The following is a 17,938-nucleotide window of genomic DNA, read 5'->3' as shown; positions in this document are numbered from 1 at the left end:
CAGTTACTTATGCTAGTCAATTACTTCCACTTTGGAAAGCCACCTGACAAGAAAAGCTAAACGAAGCCAAGAAGTTAAGAGTCAGCCAGTCGGAGCACCTCAGCAACAAGAAATTAAATGAGTTGTGGAGGGAAAACATACAACCACCCATGTTCTCTCTCTACGGCTAATATCAGCTCTAGAGAGGGGAGGAAATGTGGATTAGGATTGCAATGCAGAAGTGAAGGGTTAAATTTGTGACTCTTTGTAAATGGTTGTAAGCTGCCCTAAATGTAAGGGCGGCGGCGGGGGGGGGGGGAGAGAGAGGCAGAACACTGGAAATGCACCTCCAGCATCACATCCATTTTAGCAATTTCAAGGAAGCTCAAAAGGGTTTGGATAAGACTCACAACATTTTTCTGTGTGGGTCCATGCAACCCTGATTTGTATCAATTTTTATTACACATTTGAAGTTAACATAACTATTGGTCTTCTAAAATTCAGATGATGTAAACACAGGGTGCATAAATCATTTCTGAAGCCATCTGTTGTTATTTCCTTCCTCTTACTGCTAAAAGCCAAAGTAGAGAAGACCAGGTCTCCGGCCCTCCAATACATTTCTCTTTTGAAAGTTTGTTTTGTAGCAGAACCTTCGTGGTATAAAGTACAAGAGAATACAGATGTATTTATAATAAGACAATTGAGGCAGAGTCTGTGGTGTTGTTAATGGAGAATTATGTGATTCCTTCTAGCAACATTGTTCTTTTTTGCCAGGTTTACATTCCTCTGGGATCTCCACTCTGTGTTTATTCTCTTGCTTCTTGGGTTGCAATGGATTCAGCTTCACTCAGAGATGAGAGGCAACTTTTGTGAGCTAAGTTTCTGAGAGTTTTGCACTACTTGTAATGAATTAAATTTTTAAAAGGTTTGGACACTGGCAGTTACAATCATCTTAAGATACCTTCTGAACTTTGTTTAAAACCTTTGAGTCTCTTGAGGCTCTCTCTTTTTCTCCCCATTAACACTTTAAAGAACACTGACCAAACTTCTGACAATCTCCCTCAGGACAAGAATAGCTTCTTCCTAACGTGCTCCTTGACAGGTCCTTTAAAGTCATTAGCTTCCTCTTTTTTTGTTTCTGTTTTTTTTTACTTCAAAGTCCACATGTATCTTTATTTCACCCTGAGCTTATAGCAAATTCCTCCAAACCTTTGAAGTGTGTCTTAGAAGGCAGCAGTCAATGCTGAGCCACAACAGCTAATATCAAGTATTCTATGGGTTTGTTTCTCACATTTTGGATTGTTTGCCAGAGGAATGAGAAGACAAAGACAACTAAAGGTCTTGGCTGGGAGCCAAAGTACTGCTTCAGAAAAGAATTTTTGGGGCTTCTATTTCTCAAACCACAGTCCCCTGTGCTGCATGGCAAATAATGTTTGAAACTGAGTCGACTTTGTAAAGTAGTTTGTGTAGTATGGTGTAGCCCAAGGTTCTTCAATGCGAATTCAAAAATCCCACTGTGAATACCTTTTGTATATGACTCCCAACATTCATATTTGAAGTGGTGTTGTGGGGGAAATAACATTATCTATATGCTGAAAGTAAAATACCTAACACATCTGAACTGCCCTCTTGAGAGAAGATTTTCCAACAGTTTGGTGGAACAGTAATACAGAAGACGACACTTATGACTATTTAAACGTATGAACTCCTAGAAATGGTTTTTGCACCTGATTATAAGAAAACATTAATTCACTGGAAATAGCTTTCCTGAAACATTTTCTGCTACCCCATCAGCAGAGCAAGAATTGAATTTGTTATTTGCCTTTGGCAAGCAGACATTGAAACCATGAATACATGCATGATGGAAATTGGACTCCTCTTTACTATCTCTTTGTGAATATATGCATTTTTTGTAAACGGCTTTAAAATAACATTGTATATTTTGTGTACACACTCTTCCTTAATATTTTCAGGCGGTCCCTACCATTTTTCTACCTTACTATTTTAGGTATGTTGTTCCTTCCGTCCCTGCCTTTTGCTGTCCTCTGATCTAACTTGAGATGTCTTCTTCTATGAAGTTGAACCTCAATTTCTATGTCAAGTCGGCTCCTGCCAGCTGCACAATGCTATGTCTGGGAGCACTGTTGCAGCTGGACTACGATTGGCTGCTTGGCTTGCAGATCCACTCAAGCACCTGCATCTAGGGGTGTGTTTGCAGGCTTCATATGTTTTGGCTATGTCCCCTGAGGGACTCACGCAGAGCCTAGGGCTTGCTGATCAGTAGGTCAGTGGTTTGAATCCCCACGACGGGGTGAGCTCCCGTTGCTCGGTTCCTGCTCCTGCCAACCTAGCAGTTTCAAAAGCACGTCAAAGTGCAAGTAGATAAATAGGTACCGCTCCAGTGGGAAGGTAAATGGCGTTTCCGTGTGCTGCTCTGGTTCGCCAGAAGCAGCTTTGTCATGCTAGCCACATGATCCGGAAGCTATATGCCGGCTCCCTCGGCCAGTAAAGCGAGATGAGCGCTGCAACCCCAGAGTCGTCCGCGACTGGACCTAACGGTCAGGGGTCCCTTTACCTTTACTCAACATAAGGTGGGGCCAGGCTTTGGGGCTTTGCCTTGTCACCATGCCCCTTGGAATGGGCAGGATTTGGGTCAGCCACAGTTAAAGCCACATTAGCTTCCCTCTCTTCTCATTTCCCCTGCAGACATTATAAATAAAATGTGATCCTAGTTCATCCCATCACTTCTGTCTCACATCTGTATTCCTGGCTCCAGTCAGTACACTCTTAAGAGTACCGTATATACAACAGCTCAATATAGGAAGAGCTTCAAGAAAGCCAATACAAAGCATGCATTTTTCTTTGCATTGTGACCACAAAACAGTGGTCATTCCCAGTACATTGCGTCCAAAATAGTTTTGAAACTGTTACCCTGAAGGGGCTAGGAAAAAGAGTTGCTATCTTTAAAAATAAAAGAATTATTTGGCTTGTCTCATCATCTCCTCATCTGCTGTGTAAGATGAAGAACTAATATATTTTTCAAAATACAATGCAAAAATGAGCAAGTCATTGGTATCTTATAAACAATATAGGTTGTTTATTGTGCTTCTCAGACTTGTTCCCATATACTGTACATATTATTTCAGATAACCAAGCATCAAGAATCAGTTTTGAAAAAGACTGAAGCTCATAATGTAAAACAATCAAACATGATAAAACCATTTTTATTCTCTGCTACCATGAAGAAAAGCATTTATGCAGTTTGCTCACCAAGAACAAAAGACAATTGCCTCTATCTATAAGCTGACAGTAAAGAAATGGCGGTGCCATCACCTGTTTCATTCAGTGTTCATATGCATTACCTTTTTATGCTGCAGATACAAGCATAATGTAACCTTGCACTGAAAAGCACTCTGCCTTGTGTATGTCCTATTTAAAATGTTAATGCAATGAATTAACACAACAGTAGTATTCTCCCCATTGTAAAAAGCCATTCAATCATTTAAATTAATCAAATCCCCTCCATCTCCCACAAAAGACCTGCATTTTTAAAAGGTACATAAGTTACAAGGATGCTTATCTAAACTTTTATAACAAAGTTTCTGCAAGCAAATTGCAGAAATGCATTGGATTCAGTTTATTTTCTTTATGTATTTATTTTATTCTCACCACCCACCCACCCATCTTCCCTTCCTCCCAGAGACTGAGTAGTTGACATCTTTCCTATATTTAATGGAAATGAGGCGTTACATTCAGTCCTTTGTGTAAGAAACCTAAAAAATCAGATCATCAGGGTGGTATTCAACTAAGGTTTACTCAGAGCAGACACATTTGTTTTATTTATTTTATTTTACAGTGGTACCTTGGGTTACAAATGCTTCGGGTTACAAACGCTTTGGGTTATGAACTCCACTAACCCAGAAGTAGTTGCTCCGGGTTGCAAACTTTGCGCCAGGATGAGAACGGAAATTGCACGGCGGCGGCAGTGGGAGGCCCCATTAGCTAAAGCGCGCCTCAGGTTAAGAACGGTTTCGGGTTAAGAACAAATCTCTGGAATGAATTTAGTTCGTAACCCAAGGTACCACTGTATTTATGAAATCTGTATACCTCCCTACACCCATAGGTCTTAGGGTGGTTCACAAGATAAAATTAGAATATAAAAACACAAAAGACATAATCCAAATAAAAACAACCCAATAACACCCCCCAACACATTTTAAAAGGGCATTGGATGTCAATCAGCCAGAGGCCTGGTTAAAGAGGAATGTTTTTCCTGGCACCTAAATGTGTTTTATCCTGTGAACCGCCCTGAGACCTGTGGGTATAAGGTGGTATATAAGTAGTAGTAGTAGTAGTAACAACAACAACAACAACAACAACAACAACAACAACAACAACAACAACGGCGCTAGGTGAACCTTCGCTGGGCAAATGTTCATTTCATTCAGTGAAATGAATGAGATATGGTTACCAGATTTTTGGGAGTCAGCAGTGGGAGTGGTGAGGCAAAAGACATGCATATTGTATAAAGGTGCAAAGCCCTTCTTTCACACCCTGTGAATCATAAATGCACGAGTTTTTAAAAAATGGGCAACGGCTGCCCGCCCGCGACTCCCAAGCCTCACCCAATCAGTCAAAAGAAAGGAGGAAGGGGGCAGGAGATCACACAAGACACATCATATGCACACAAGACACATCATATGGGGACTTCCGGCGAGGAAAAATGGCAGGCGTCACAGCAGCGAGTAGCTCCTGAAGCCAGCCAGAGCCAACTGCACTACCAGGCTGGCTCTGGGCTGCTGAGGCTGCCGGTGCCATATTTTCCAGGGACAGATTTGCAAATCCGGGGACTGTCCCCGGGAACCAGGGACATCTGGTAACCCTAAATTAAGACTACTAATTTTAACAGGTCTGCTCTGAGAAAAGTTAGTTGACTTACTCCCACAGCATATTGTTATGGGTTTGTATGAGGCAATGGTCCCCTAAAAGTCCTGGGCGCCAGCTTCTCCCCATAATTTCTGAAACTGGTAAATATGGGGTTTGAAGCCAAGCCAGCTTCCTCAGGAGCTGGACTTATGAGAAGTGCCATCCAACAACAAAGGCAAGTGATAGCAGGGTCATTACCCTGACATTCAGCATCATACAACAAAGGGGAAGGTTGCCAGGGTAACAGGGGTGTGTGATGTCACTGCAGGAAAAGAGGGTATTCTTTTACACTGAGGTTTTTTGGCAAGGCATTTTGGGAACAAGACAGAGGAAGTAGGGAGAACTCAATGCTCTGAGAAGGGGGGGCTGACGCTATGAGAGGAGCAATGGGGAACGCTCTTGGGTATAATGTTCTGCACCCCCTCCATTTTAGGCCTTAAGTGTAAATATGTGTAAAATAAACCATACTTCTTAAAGACACTAGTCCCTGCTGTGTCTTGATTTCCCAAAAGAAACATAACCCTGGGTGAGCGTCCAGAACCCCCCTTATATCTTGCTACCACTTGGCAGAGACTGATATTGGTGTGTAACAATATACAGTAGGTCAGGTTCACTGCACAAGACAGTTAACAAGTAGGGACTCCTTCAATACTTGGAAGAAGGTGTTGCCTTGAGTTTGGAAACAAAAATATTCCACCAACATTCTACCTTTGATTAAAATCGTTTTTGTGTTTTTTAGTCATCACAAGCAAAGCTTGTCCTTATCACAGATCTTTTCTAGCAAATCTACCACTGTAGAGGGGTATCTGAAAACAAATTAGGGCTTATACTTTTACAGGATATTCAGTGTCAAACTGAGCATGAAGATACATGTTTGATGTATATATTATTTCATGTCATAAAACAAAAAAGATGTAAGAATAAGGTAACAGCTATCCCTTTAATGTATACCTTTTTTATACCTTTTTTCATGTGTTTGACTTTTAATCCATCTACTCCCTAGGTTCTACAGTAGCATTTCTCTCCTTGACTCTAAGCTTTTAAAGCGACACACAAAAGCCATTATCTGTCGCTTGAATGAGCTCTTAACTTCCTGTACCCCTTATTAAATTCACCGCTATGCATATCAGTTGTGAATTACTGATCAGCACTGTTTTCAATTACGCAGTCATGCGAATCTGAATTTGGTTTGCATGGTGCTTCTTTGGTACCAGTACCAGACTACATTACAACATTTCAGTCTTCATTTCCATCTGTAAAGTTGAAATAATACTAACATACTTTGCAGGGTTGTCCCAAGAAGAAACCACAAATGGCATCCTAATAGCATAAGTTGTCATCCATAGAGGGCTGTTTAGACGTGAATCCAAATTAACAACTAAACCGTGCTTTCTCTCAAGTTACCAAGTGGTTCAAATATTTTGCAATGAAAGCTTTAAATTTGAAAAAAAGAACACCAAAGCCAGGTGACCTAATCCTATATTCTCATGCACATACCGTACATGTTGTGCCAGCTGAAAACAGGTTACAGTGTTAAGCTTCTTTTGTTAGGGTCAGTAGAGCACCAGACAGAGACATCAATGCAGTTGCAATACAAGTGGAGGGCAGCCCCTATTCCATGCAGCTGCTCTATGCAAACAGCTTTTACTGACACTGAGGTGGAATCTACACACATATTTAAAAATGCTGTGAAAATGCTGTGAAAATGCTTTTTAAAAAAACGCTTTGAAAAATATATTGAATTTGGCATAGCTCACTATCGCCATCTAGTGTCCCATTTGTATACTGCACTTTACAACACACTTAAGATATTTTATTTGCAGTTGTGCAGCTGAGTCCTGGGGTAGAGGAATGGCAGCACTATGGCTGGTGTAATAAATTATAGCCTGAAGGTTTTTGGAATGGGCAACAGCACAACTTTTGCAGAGGCAGAAACTTTTTATGCTTTACACTGAATATTCACTTTTGAAATGCCTCCATATTTTAATAATTTATATTTTCTTTTGCAGCTACAAAAGAAGAAAACCCATAAAGACCACAATAAAGAAAAGAAAGCAATCAAATCAAGAACATGGGCCACTACATGGTTGCAGTTATACATTCTGAATTTATAAATTAGGCTTTTAAAAGTTTTACTTAAATTTTTTACAAACACTTATTTCCTTTGAAATCAGCATTCATAAAGCAATTTCAGAATTTTGTCCTGAAATATAAACATTGCATAACAAATTGCACACTTTTTTAAAAAAGTGAGTTCTTTAAATCAGAATAGTTGTATTGGATTTGCCAAGTACCTAACAATGGAAGCAATCAATAGAGTGGCAACCTTGTATTTTTATTCAAGTTGTACAGATTTTGAGTGCCACTCTTTTGGCAGAGAACACAATCTATAAATATTAGAATAAAATAAATAGTTCTAAGGCTTGTGATGTTTCAGTATTTGTACATAAATAAGAACAGCTACCATTTTAATGAGCTGATTTATAACCTTGCCATGTTACTAATTAGGCTTATTCAGTCATTTAGCAGTTTTAACAAACATATACGGAGGAAGGGATCCCAGGAGCATAATTCTTGTTGAGGACCAAAACAAATTGCACTTTAAAAAAATGGCAAATTAAATGAATTATTTTCTTTTGACAACTGTTTGAATAGCACTTTTAATCATAAAATGCCGGAAGTTTTCTAAATGCCATTATTAATAGTTAATTAAAGATTCAAATTCTCAGAAATACAAAATGATTTGGTCTACTGAACCATTTACCACTTTGACCACCAAAACAGTGTAGGGCAGAGAATAACATTAAAAACCTTTGTGTGTTTGACATGTGAATGACAACACAAAGCATTATCTGATATTGCACATCAATCAAATCCCTAAATGTGGAAGCAATAGTAAGCCTGCTATGGCTTTGCAATTATGACTACTACCAAACATTTGCTCAAGGTAAGCCAGATGAACATGTATATACATTAAATTTACATCTCAGGGTAGGTCAAAAGGTAGGAACTTGACAAATTATTAGTGATGAAGCGCTAGGAATACCAAGGTGGATATGGAACCACTGCTAAATTGAATCTAGTCTGGCTCTGAAGCAGGGGTACCAACTTAAATAAATATTTGGGGGGCAGGTAAGCTCCACCCTGCAAAATTGATCACAATAGGTGATGCATGCACACCATTTGAATGTCCATCAACTTGGGGGGGGGGGCTTCAAATGTTTTATGAGGGGGTAAAGTGACCTTAGCATCTAGGATTTGGCTCCTATGCTCTGAAGTGGGTTTAGAGAAGATGGAAGTGGGTTGATGAATGAAGAGGAGATACCAAAAGTAGCATGGATGACAAGCACACGGAAGGGAGTCAGAGAAGATGATGTTGGAAAGTAACTGCGGCTACAAAAGGGGTGTTCCCTAGCCATTCATTTTCTGGCAATATGTCATGGCGTGTGACGCCAAGGACAGTTTATAAGTGGTAGTGATACAAGAGGAGGGAACTTTCAGAATCGGAAGAATTTCGTACTGCCCCTCTGCCCACAAACCCCATCTCTTTTTATAACATTTCCTTGCAAGACAGCCCCAATCCAGCTAAAGTTCAATGAAGCTATTAGGAAGCTAAAAGGTTCTGCTAAAGAGTAAAAGTGGTAAACTTGCATTTAATGTATCCACAAGAGTAAATCTAAAAGTTAAAAATAATAAACAAGCTCAACCACTACCATCCCTAAACCCCCGAAAGTGGGAAGTTTCAAACCATCATCAAATACACTTACCCCGACAATGTACGCCTTCATCATATCCATCAGGACAGTCATACACGCCATTGCAGAGTTGGGACAAGTGAATACATCTGTCGGTGCCAATACATTTAATATGATTCAGGGGACACTTGAATTCTGTTTCTTCAGGACCTAAAAAAGAATAAATACAGACTAATTAATATGCAGTCTGATTCTGTTCAAATAAATAAAGATTAGTAAAGCAAAGAAAGTACCCTACTGTCATGTATTTGCATAATATTTCCACTTTAATGCTAGCTGCAAGCTTTTCTATGCATTTGTCTACTATGCAGCTTTTCTGTGCATTAGCAGCAGAATTATAGTCTCTTAATAAGGATTAACATAATTAAAGGAAAATCAACTGTTTAAAGAGGATAATTTTTTTAAAAAAATGAAGACTATGCAATTTATCATTTTTATGGCAGGTTTACTTTTCTCTAAAGATTAGGGATGCTGAAAATTATATTTAGCAACGTTAAGGACAGTGTGCAGATTGTTTTCAAATATTATTCAGTTCTTATTTTTCAATATGATTACAACGCAAGCCTGCTAGTCTTTTATTTAGCAGACCTTAGGCAAGGATTTAACCATTTATAGCAGAGGAGGGTAAAACAACCTAAACAAAAATGCATTCATTATGATATATGGCAACATCAAGAACACCAAAATACTAATTATTACTATTATTGCCCACACAATATACACTTGTTAACTATTGATATTCTTGCATTTTCTGTTATAGAGCGGGTAGTAGAAGGGGAAAGTAGGGATGGAAAACTAAAGTTAAGCCACAGATGGGTCTCAAAATTTATAGGTGGGTCTCACATCAAAATGTTTGATAAATGCTGCATTAAATGCTAGGTTTGTTTGAAGCCCTAGATTCAGGAAATCTAACTAGCAGCCTGAAAGCTCATTCTGGTCCCCATGGGCTTCCCACCTGGCCCCAACATAGCTCCCAGCCCCCCCCCAACTCCAAAATTGTGGTTCATGCAACAGCTCCGATTTAAACAAAGGACTGTTTATCAGGGTAGCTTTGTTAGCCTGTTGAGGGAAAAACAAAGTGTATTATGGCACCTTGAAGACTAAGAAATTTGCATGTACAGTACACAACTTCAAACACCAATGGTAGCAGCACACCGGAGCCGGAGTAAATGGTAATGTGTGTACACAGTCTTAGTGGGTTTTCCCTAGAAAGGGTAGATCTGGATTAAACAGAGGGAAATACAACCTGGCATTTTGAGCCAACAATGTCATTGTATGCATGAGGAGCACTGAACACACAAGAAAGACCCACCTGGAAACACCCTGAGCCAGCCAAAGATGAATAAAAGGAGGAAGAGTTTAGTTCTTTTTCACATTACAGTGAAAATCAGAAAAGTTATTTTATTCTATTGACAGCAAAATAATTTGCATCAGTCTTCCACAAGATTACCTTCCACTGTACTAAGTCAATTGGCTCTTATACTTCCTTCTGCTAAAATATACAGACTCTCCTATAAAGAGCATTAACACTCTAAAATCTTTAAAATAATATCTGACTTATCCCCGGTAAAGGGGATCACACAACTACTTGCAAAAGCCTGTTTGTTTGTGAACAGGGGATTGTTTGAAGTAAAGATGAATAGACTCCCAGAAATATATACAAATCATGAAACTACATTTCCAAGGGGAATTTTTTATTCTGTTTACAAAAACAAATAAGCAATAGATCAAGAGGGCTGATTAACATACAAATGTTATTATTCTGACATTGAGTGGTTTGGGTATATGTAGTTAATATTCTTTCTTGGCATATTGCTCTCTCAAGGCCAGGTAATATTGTAAAATAAAGTTATGCTAGGAATGAGTGAGAAAGCCTAAGCAACGGGTTGGTTTAGGGCAGGCATCCCCAAACTTCGGCCCTACAATTCCCATCTTCCCCGACCACTGGTCTTGTTAGCTAGGGATCATGGGAGTTGTAGGCCAAAACATCTGGAGGGCCGCAGTTTGGGGATGCCTGGTTTAGGGTCTCCTCATCCTAGGGGTTTTCAGTGCTCAGATGCTGGAAGAGGAATGCACTCAGTCAATCTTGATAATTTATTTCCTCAATATAGAAGATACTGGGAGAAAACACTATGAAGTGCTAAATACTATCTTTCCTACATGTGGCCAGAATAAGAGCTTGCAGTATGTTGCTATTCCTAGTTAACCTAGGCATCATACATTTAAGAAAATGATGGTAGTTTCCCTGAACTGGGCCCCTTATGTGTTTTGTAGGGTTTTGCAGAGTAGGTCAACACGGCTGCAAAAATATAATTATAAAATTTCACTCTAAATTTAAAATGAGCTTTGCATGCCTTAGGCTTGCCATTATGTGCAACCATGCAGCTATCCAGAGGGGCAATGGGAGAGGCCTTGGGTTAGGAGACTCATAGTGACTAAGCTGCCATATTGTGAGTGACCCCAGTAGGTAGAAGAGAACTTATTTCATGCACAGTGAAATAAGATTCGTGGCATCCTACAGCTGCATCCCTGTTCATGACAGCTTGGTAATGCATAAAGTCATCAGAATTCCATGGGACTTAGTTCTCAGAAAAACATGTATAGCAGTGATGGCCAAACTCCAGCTGTTTTTGGACTACAATTCCCATCATCCCTGACCACTGGTCCTGTTAGCTAGGGATGATGGGAGTTGTAGTCCAAAAACAGTTGGGGGGGGCAAGTTTGGCCATCACTGATGTATAGGATCAGACTACATGTGAAAGGCAGATGTGCGAAAGGCCACAGCTAAGCTCAGATAATTGCCTCCTTTATGCGTGCGTGTGAGAGAGGAATGACTTTAGCATTCAATAAAGGGGACAGGTAAACAGGAGCACCCCTGACTGTAGGCTGCAAAGAAAGATGAAAGCTGCCCAAGGTTCAGCAGGAACTCACCTTAGGGCACAGGGAAGTCAGGGCAGCAGATAAAGGTTTGGCACTCCCCACCCTCAGGGTACTTCTCCTCAATGTGAAGCATTCCCCACCCCCACCCCTAGGGAAGGGAATGCAGCTACACACTCTCAGCAAGAATTACTGTGGAAAGAGCATGCGAGGGTGGTTTCAGGGGCTCGTTCTTATTATAAGCAATTTCGGCTTTACATGCTACACCCTGGAACGTAACCCCCATGCAAGATGTGATCCTAGTAGTATTACTAAAGAAGGTCAGTACAACAATGGAGTCAAAGTTTTAAAGCAATCAGAAAAAATACTTTGAAACATGTAAACATTTCAAAGTCACTCTACTTAAAAAAATTAAATGTTGTTTTTGTCCCTACATATCTCTTCTGTTCTTCAATAAAACCACATCCTTCTGCTACTGGAACAGTCACATTACAATGAGAAGACGGAAATTATGTTCTCTCTCGAAATGATCTCATATATGACCATACAACATAATTCAATAATACATAATGCATTTGAGGACATCATGTATCAGGGAAAGACAGTTTGATATAAATCGTCTCAGATTTTAAATTGGTTTTTTTAAAATAAAGAAATACAGATGAATCATTCTTTCGAGGGCTCACATTCTTTGCGGTTCTATAATTATCCCCTCTCCCAGTGGAAGTGCATATAAAAGTGGTTCTTAATGCACGTTTTTGCCTGTCTGTGTTTGTACATAGGCATACAGAAAGTAACCACTATCATTTGGAAGTTTGGAGTGTCACGAGACAAAGGTTCTTGAGAGCAGAAGAAGTAAGGCAAGACCTACAAGGCCTATACAGTACAATCATTCAACCCTAAGCCTGTTAACTGTTAACAGCAAACTGCTAAATCACTGTGACTCGTGACTCATCTTGAGCGATGACTCATTCTCCCTATAAAAGCAGCCAACTTCTCTGCGGGCCTCAGTGTCTGTCTGTGTAGCTCAGTGTGTGTGTTTGTGTTGTTGCAGACAGAGTGGCTCCAGGACTCCAGTTAATCAGCAACCAAGACTGTGCCTCTGTGAAGAGTTAGATAGCTGCTATGAGCACTCTGTGTATGCTCTTTAACTAGGCTGTTTATGAACAACTTTATTTTCTCAAGTAAAAGTTTTATTCTGTTTATGAAGAATACTCTGTGTGATTAATTTATTGCTGTGTGACATGGAGCAGGTGATCATTCTTCAAATGATCATCCCATAATTAAGAGAGAGAGTTTATGAGTTGCTTCCTGGATTTTGGGTTGCTTCCAGGATTTTATCTGAAAAATCAATCATCTTAAGTCAGTCTACACATGTTGGACTTGTTCATATGTGTAGCTCACATGTATAATTTGGTAATATGAGGGATGTGGGGAGGTGTGTCAGGTGAATTGGGAGGCACTGTGTCTTGTCACTCCTACCGTGCTCAAAGGGGCCAACTGGATAAAGGATTGTCTTATCCAGCCCTGAGACAGAGAAAAAGAGAGAACGCTCTAGTAATGTTGCCTACAGCTTTCTGTAAAGAAAGTAATTTAAAATTCTTATTTCATCAATATCAGAATTCTAAATCCATTTATCCACATGTGCTTAGCTTAATATTGTGAGGTACTGACTTGTCCAAGAACGTTAAAATCATAGTGAACATGGATCTCCAATGTACACATACCCAACATGAGCGTACCACACCGTCCCTATATCTTCAAATGTTTTCTTTTTAAAATGAATTTGCAAATAATTACTATGAGGACAATATGAATAAGCTGCCTTTCCTACCCTCAGCCATTCATTAAGAGCGGTCGGAGGGTGGTAGGATGACTGTGTAGTGACCTAAGAGATGGGAGTCCTTCTGGATGAGAGAGGAGCTCTCCTTCCATTGACCTTGGATCTTTGTAGTCCCCCAAAAGGCCAGCCAGGACCTCGCCTATCACAAGTCTTCAGATGCTTGTCATAATATTCTTGGTACTGGCAATCAAAACAAAGGTTTCTCTGCAGTGGTTTTCATAAAGCAAGCACCTATGGACTCTCTCTGCAGTATTATCTGATGAAGTTGATTAATGACTGTAATTAAGATATTTAAGCTAGAAAGAGCAATCCATACAACTACCATTAGAACTATGTTTTATAAGCATAAGCTGAAATGGTAATGCTGTACTCCTGAAGAATAAAGTATTTTGGCAATTGAGTTTAAACCCATAAACAGGCAATGGAAGGAGAATTGAAAGGGGTGCAAGCCTAATTGTCATGCACTATACACAGCTAATTAAAGGACTGAAGCTAAAGTCCAGGATACACTCCCCAGGCTTGTCCAATTGCCCTTAGTCTAAAAGGGGCTGCCTTTCTCACCCACAGGGCTCTGTGTGAACTATGACAGCCCCTTTCAGACTAGTATCAATCATACATCCTCCTGCACATTCCCATTTGCCTATTCATGCATTCAAACTGAATGTCTGAAGACAGCTTTGGTGAGGCTTAAAACTGAGTAAACATGGAAATCTTAACTGTTTGTACAATGTATAATTTTTTGGAGGAAGAAAGCAAAAATACAGTAAACACTCAAGTATGGGGGGGGGCATAAGCAAGTTGATAGCAAGTGATAACAAATATATCAGCATTCTCTTTCTAGAAGCATAGCACTGTAAAGTCCCGAGGGTCATCTAGTCAATGCAACAATCTCAACTACATAATACATACAGAATCATGGTGTCTAAGTCTAAACAGATTGAAAGTCCCATTCATATGCAATCCCTTTTGCATAGTTCTACGCTATGTACTGCTGTTTGCAATGATATTACCATTTAACTGAGTTTGGGAGCATCTCAGTATGATGTATACTTTGTTTAGTCCCTTTAAATAAAACAAGCATACATATCTGTATTGTATTTGCATTGCAGCTGACTGAAGGATCCTAGACAATGAGCATCGGTCTCAACAAACAACAACAAAAGAGAGAGCACTATGAAAAGCAATAGATGACAGCAAGTATTACCCGCACAGCTGTAAATATAAAAGTTACAGAACTAGACCTTGGCTTCATTAAATCATTCTAGCTTTGTTCAAGTCATTGGAGCACCTCCAGTTTACAGCACCCCAGGACGAACTCAAAGCAAATTGGTCTCTTTGTAACATAACAATGAAACAACCATATACATACACTCTCAGAAAGAAGAAACTGTTTTGGCTTTTAGTTTTGTTTTGGTACATTTCACTCCAAGTGAGAGCTTCCAGTTTCCATGAATAGGATGCCATTCATTCTGGCTTATGCTTAAAGTGTTGCAGTACAATTAAGCTGTTCCAGACTTCCACATAAATGACCCATTCAAATTAACTTGAGAAGGGTGGTTGTATTGGCATCACAGACTTAATGGCTTGAAAACGGTAAATGTGCATCTAGGCCTGGTTATTATACAGTAGTGACACAATAAGCTCTAAATGAATGGACTGTGTCCTCCTACTGTGCCTAGAGCTTATTTGTGCAACTTAATGATCAAGCCCAACCACATTCAGTTTCAGAGTGCATAACACAGACTTACTGGAGATATTAATGCACCCGTAGTTGCTGATTGGTTCTCTCATGTGATGGTTTTCTTCCAGTCATTGTCTAATGAAAGTGAGAAAGGTGAAACCAATCTTTTGCATACTTATTTGGAATCAGCTCACTGATTTCAACAAGACTTACTCCCTGGTAAGTGTGCATAGGATCAGTGCCTCAGGGGCTTGAAAAGAAATAACCCAGCTTAAATTTCTAAGATGCGAGAAGAGCTTTTAATGCAGACTGCTGTAGGCAATCTCCAACAAGCACCAACATTATTCAATTTGGTTATGTCTCTTTTCTCTTAGCCCTGCTTTCTGCGTGTAATTTTCCAAACCATCATTTCCACTTCCCTCCCACCTGATATTAGTGAGAAAATAACAGACATTTGTTCATCTTGTTTTCAGCCTCAGCTTGCATTACTTCCATTTAAAAATATATATATTTCTCCCATTGTGAATAACATTTTCTCTTGTAATGGATCCTTGGTGAAGTTGGAATTGCTTGAATGATTTGCTCTAACTGCTGTAACTACACTGATAGGTTTTAACTTTGTGGAAAATTTTGGTCCCATGGGGTTCTCCTCCTTTTTAAAGCTATGGAGCTGGTAGCTTTTTATTATTGGGGAACATAAGGAAAGGCAAACGGAAATAACACATGAATGATTAGGCAGTGAAAGTGTCCCCCCCCCACAGCATGTTGCAGTTAAATGTCCCAAACCAATGAGGAATATCAAAAATATATATGAAGGCATATACTAATACAGTAGCAATTTCAAAACTGTCAGTCCTTACGTAGCCAAAATGGTACCATCTACAACTAAAAGAAAGGTATCAGCAGGCTTAGGGGGTCCTTAAGGCTTGGATAAGTATGAATCATCTTTAGTGGGGGGAACTCTGGGGAACCCCACTCTCCCTCCCAAAGCCCAGAGTGTGTTCACTGGAGAGAATAATGCAGGCTATCTATTTAGAAAGGAGGGATGAAAAACCAGGGGGAGGAAAATGGAATGGACTATTGACACTGAAAGGACGTTGAACAGAAAGACCCCACACTGCAACAATTGTACATTGTTGTCTTAAGTGAAAAGCATTATTTTCTGTAAAACACACACACACCATCTTAGAGCTAGAGCTATGACCAGCAGGGCCGTCTTGAGCAGATTGTGCGCCCTGGTGCTGAGGGGCGGAGATTGCTCCGCCGCCTGCCCTGCCCTTGCAGGGCGCAATTGTTTTCCGCACGGCTTTGCCGCGCGGCGCCCTCCTTGCCAGGCCGGCGCCCAGCTTACCAGCCCCGCACCGTGGTGCACTGCGCCACCAGGGGGCTATGAAGAGCCGGCCCTGATAACCAGGCTGACTTGCTTAGTTGGGGCCAACAGATTGCAACCCGCAGGCTTTGAGAGCAACCTTCATTAGCGAAGTGCCAAGGTGATGAGATTTATAGGGATTATAACATAGGTACAAAACCATAGTAGTAGTTCAAAAAGAAGGAATGCATGTTTCTTTAGGATGCATTTGGAACAAGGATAACTAGAAACCATCCTCTTGAGAAATTTCACTAGTCTTAACTTTGCTTGAAATTCATATTTTTCTCAAACCAAACATTTCCATTTCTCCCTTGGAATTTTGCTTTAAGGTCAATATGAATGGCAATTCTAGGACTAGCATTGGATTTACACCAATTACTGTATTTGCATTACAAATATTAGGAAGTGGCATAAAGCAACCATTACAGTCATGGGTAACTATGCTCATTAAGCAGTTTTTAAATGGTCCTCTTCTTTGAAATCATTCCCCTGCTTCCCCCCCCCTCAATTTGCTAGATAACTGTGTTAAAAGTTGATTCCCCCCTTAACTTATGAATGCCTTCCTAAACTTTTAAAATGTATTCCACTCTGAATCTGCCCTGAAAAGAATGCCTATAGTCCAGAAATCCCATTATTTCACATGCACATTGCAGTGGATGATGCTAGCTAATAAGTAACATTGAGCAGTAACATCATTAGGGGGGAAAACAGTTTGGCATTTGGATAGGTGCAATTAAGAAATCGCAAGAGGATGTAGATTGCCTTATTGACTAAATTTGGTTTTTGAATTCTTAATGCCTTCTGTACATTATTTTAGGAATCTTACTTGCAAAATTAGAGTGTGCCACTAATCTTTAGTTGAAAAATATCTTCAGAATTATAGTTAATTACGTCAAAGCTAGTCTGCACATTTTTCTTAAGGAAAAAGAAAAACCAGAAAAGTAAACTGAAACCTACAGTTCACACACATGAAGACTGAGCAGCTCCTACCAATTGCACAAGAAAGAATTCTTCAGAGCACATTGTCCAACCATTTCAAGAACAAAATTGTGAACCTCTGCAATTGAATTGAAAATCAAAGAAAATGTGCCAAAGACTTCTTTAGCTTGCAGAATGCTTAAATAGCTGCTTGTATTCTTTATACTGTATTCTAAGAGACTGACATAAAAGCTTTGTTAATGGATTTTTCTGGTGATTTAATACAACACACTAAAAGCAGTGTTTTATGCCTGTTGTAGTAAGAAATGAATGTTGTCTCGTGTAAATTGTCATTCATTAGTTATAAGGAACCTATTAGTAATTTTAAAGGTTTTTTTCTTTTAAACTTAATTAGCATCACACATTTTGAGGCTTCCTTGTGTCAATTGTTGTAATGATTTGATGTCTGTGCATGCTAAAGAATGGGCTGATAATAAGTGCCTCAGCTTGAGAGAAATGATAGTAAGGTGAACAAAAGGGTGTTAATTACCCATACAATTAAAATGTCCAATACCAGCAATATTGTAACA

General features: G+C 39.6%; 1 protein-coding gene across 1 annotated transcript in view; it reads right to left on the bottom strand.

The window, feature by feature from the left end:
- LRP1B (LDL receptor related protein 1B) overlaps nt 1-17,938 on the bottom strand; it is a 743,096-nt gene that overhangs the window by 395,500 nt on the left and 329,658 nt on the right. The window contains exon 3 of the mRNA XM_060279545.2: nt 8,673-8,810. Coding sequence (XP_060135528.2) covers nt 8,673-8,810 — 138 coding nt within the window. The remainder of the gene's footprint in view (nt 1-8,672; nt 8,811-17,938) is intronic.

The sequence above is a fragment of the Zootoca vivipara genome, chromosome 1 (assembly GCF_965207765.1).
Source record: "Zootoca vivipara chromosome 1, rZooViv2.hap1.1, whole genome shotgun sequence".
NCBI classification, from domain to species: Eukaryota; Metazoa; Chordata; class Lepidosauria; order Squamata; family Lacertidae; genus Zootoca; species Zootoca vivipara.
Note: the sequence above shows the minus strand (reverse complement) of the source record. Positions and strands in the feature narration are given on the sequence as shown.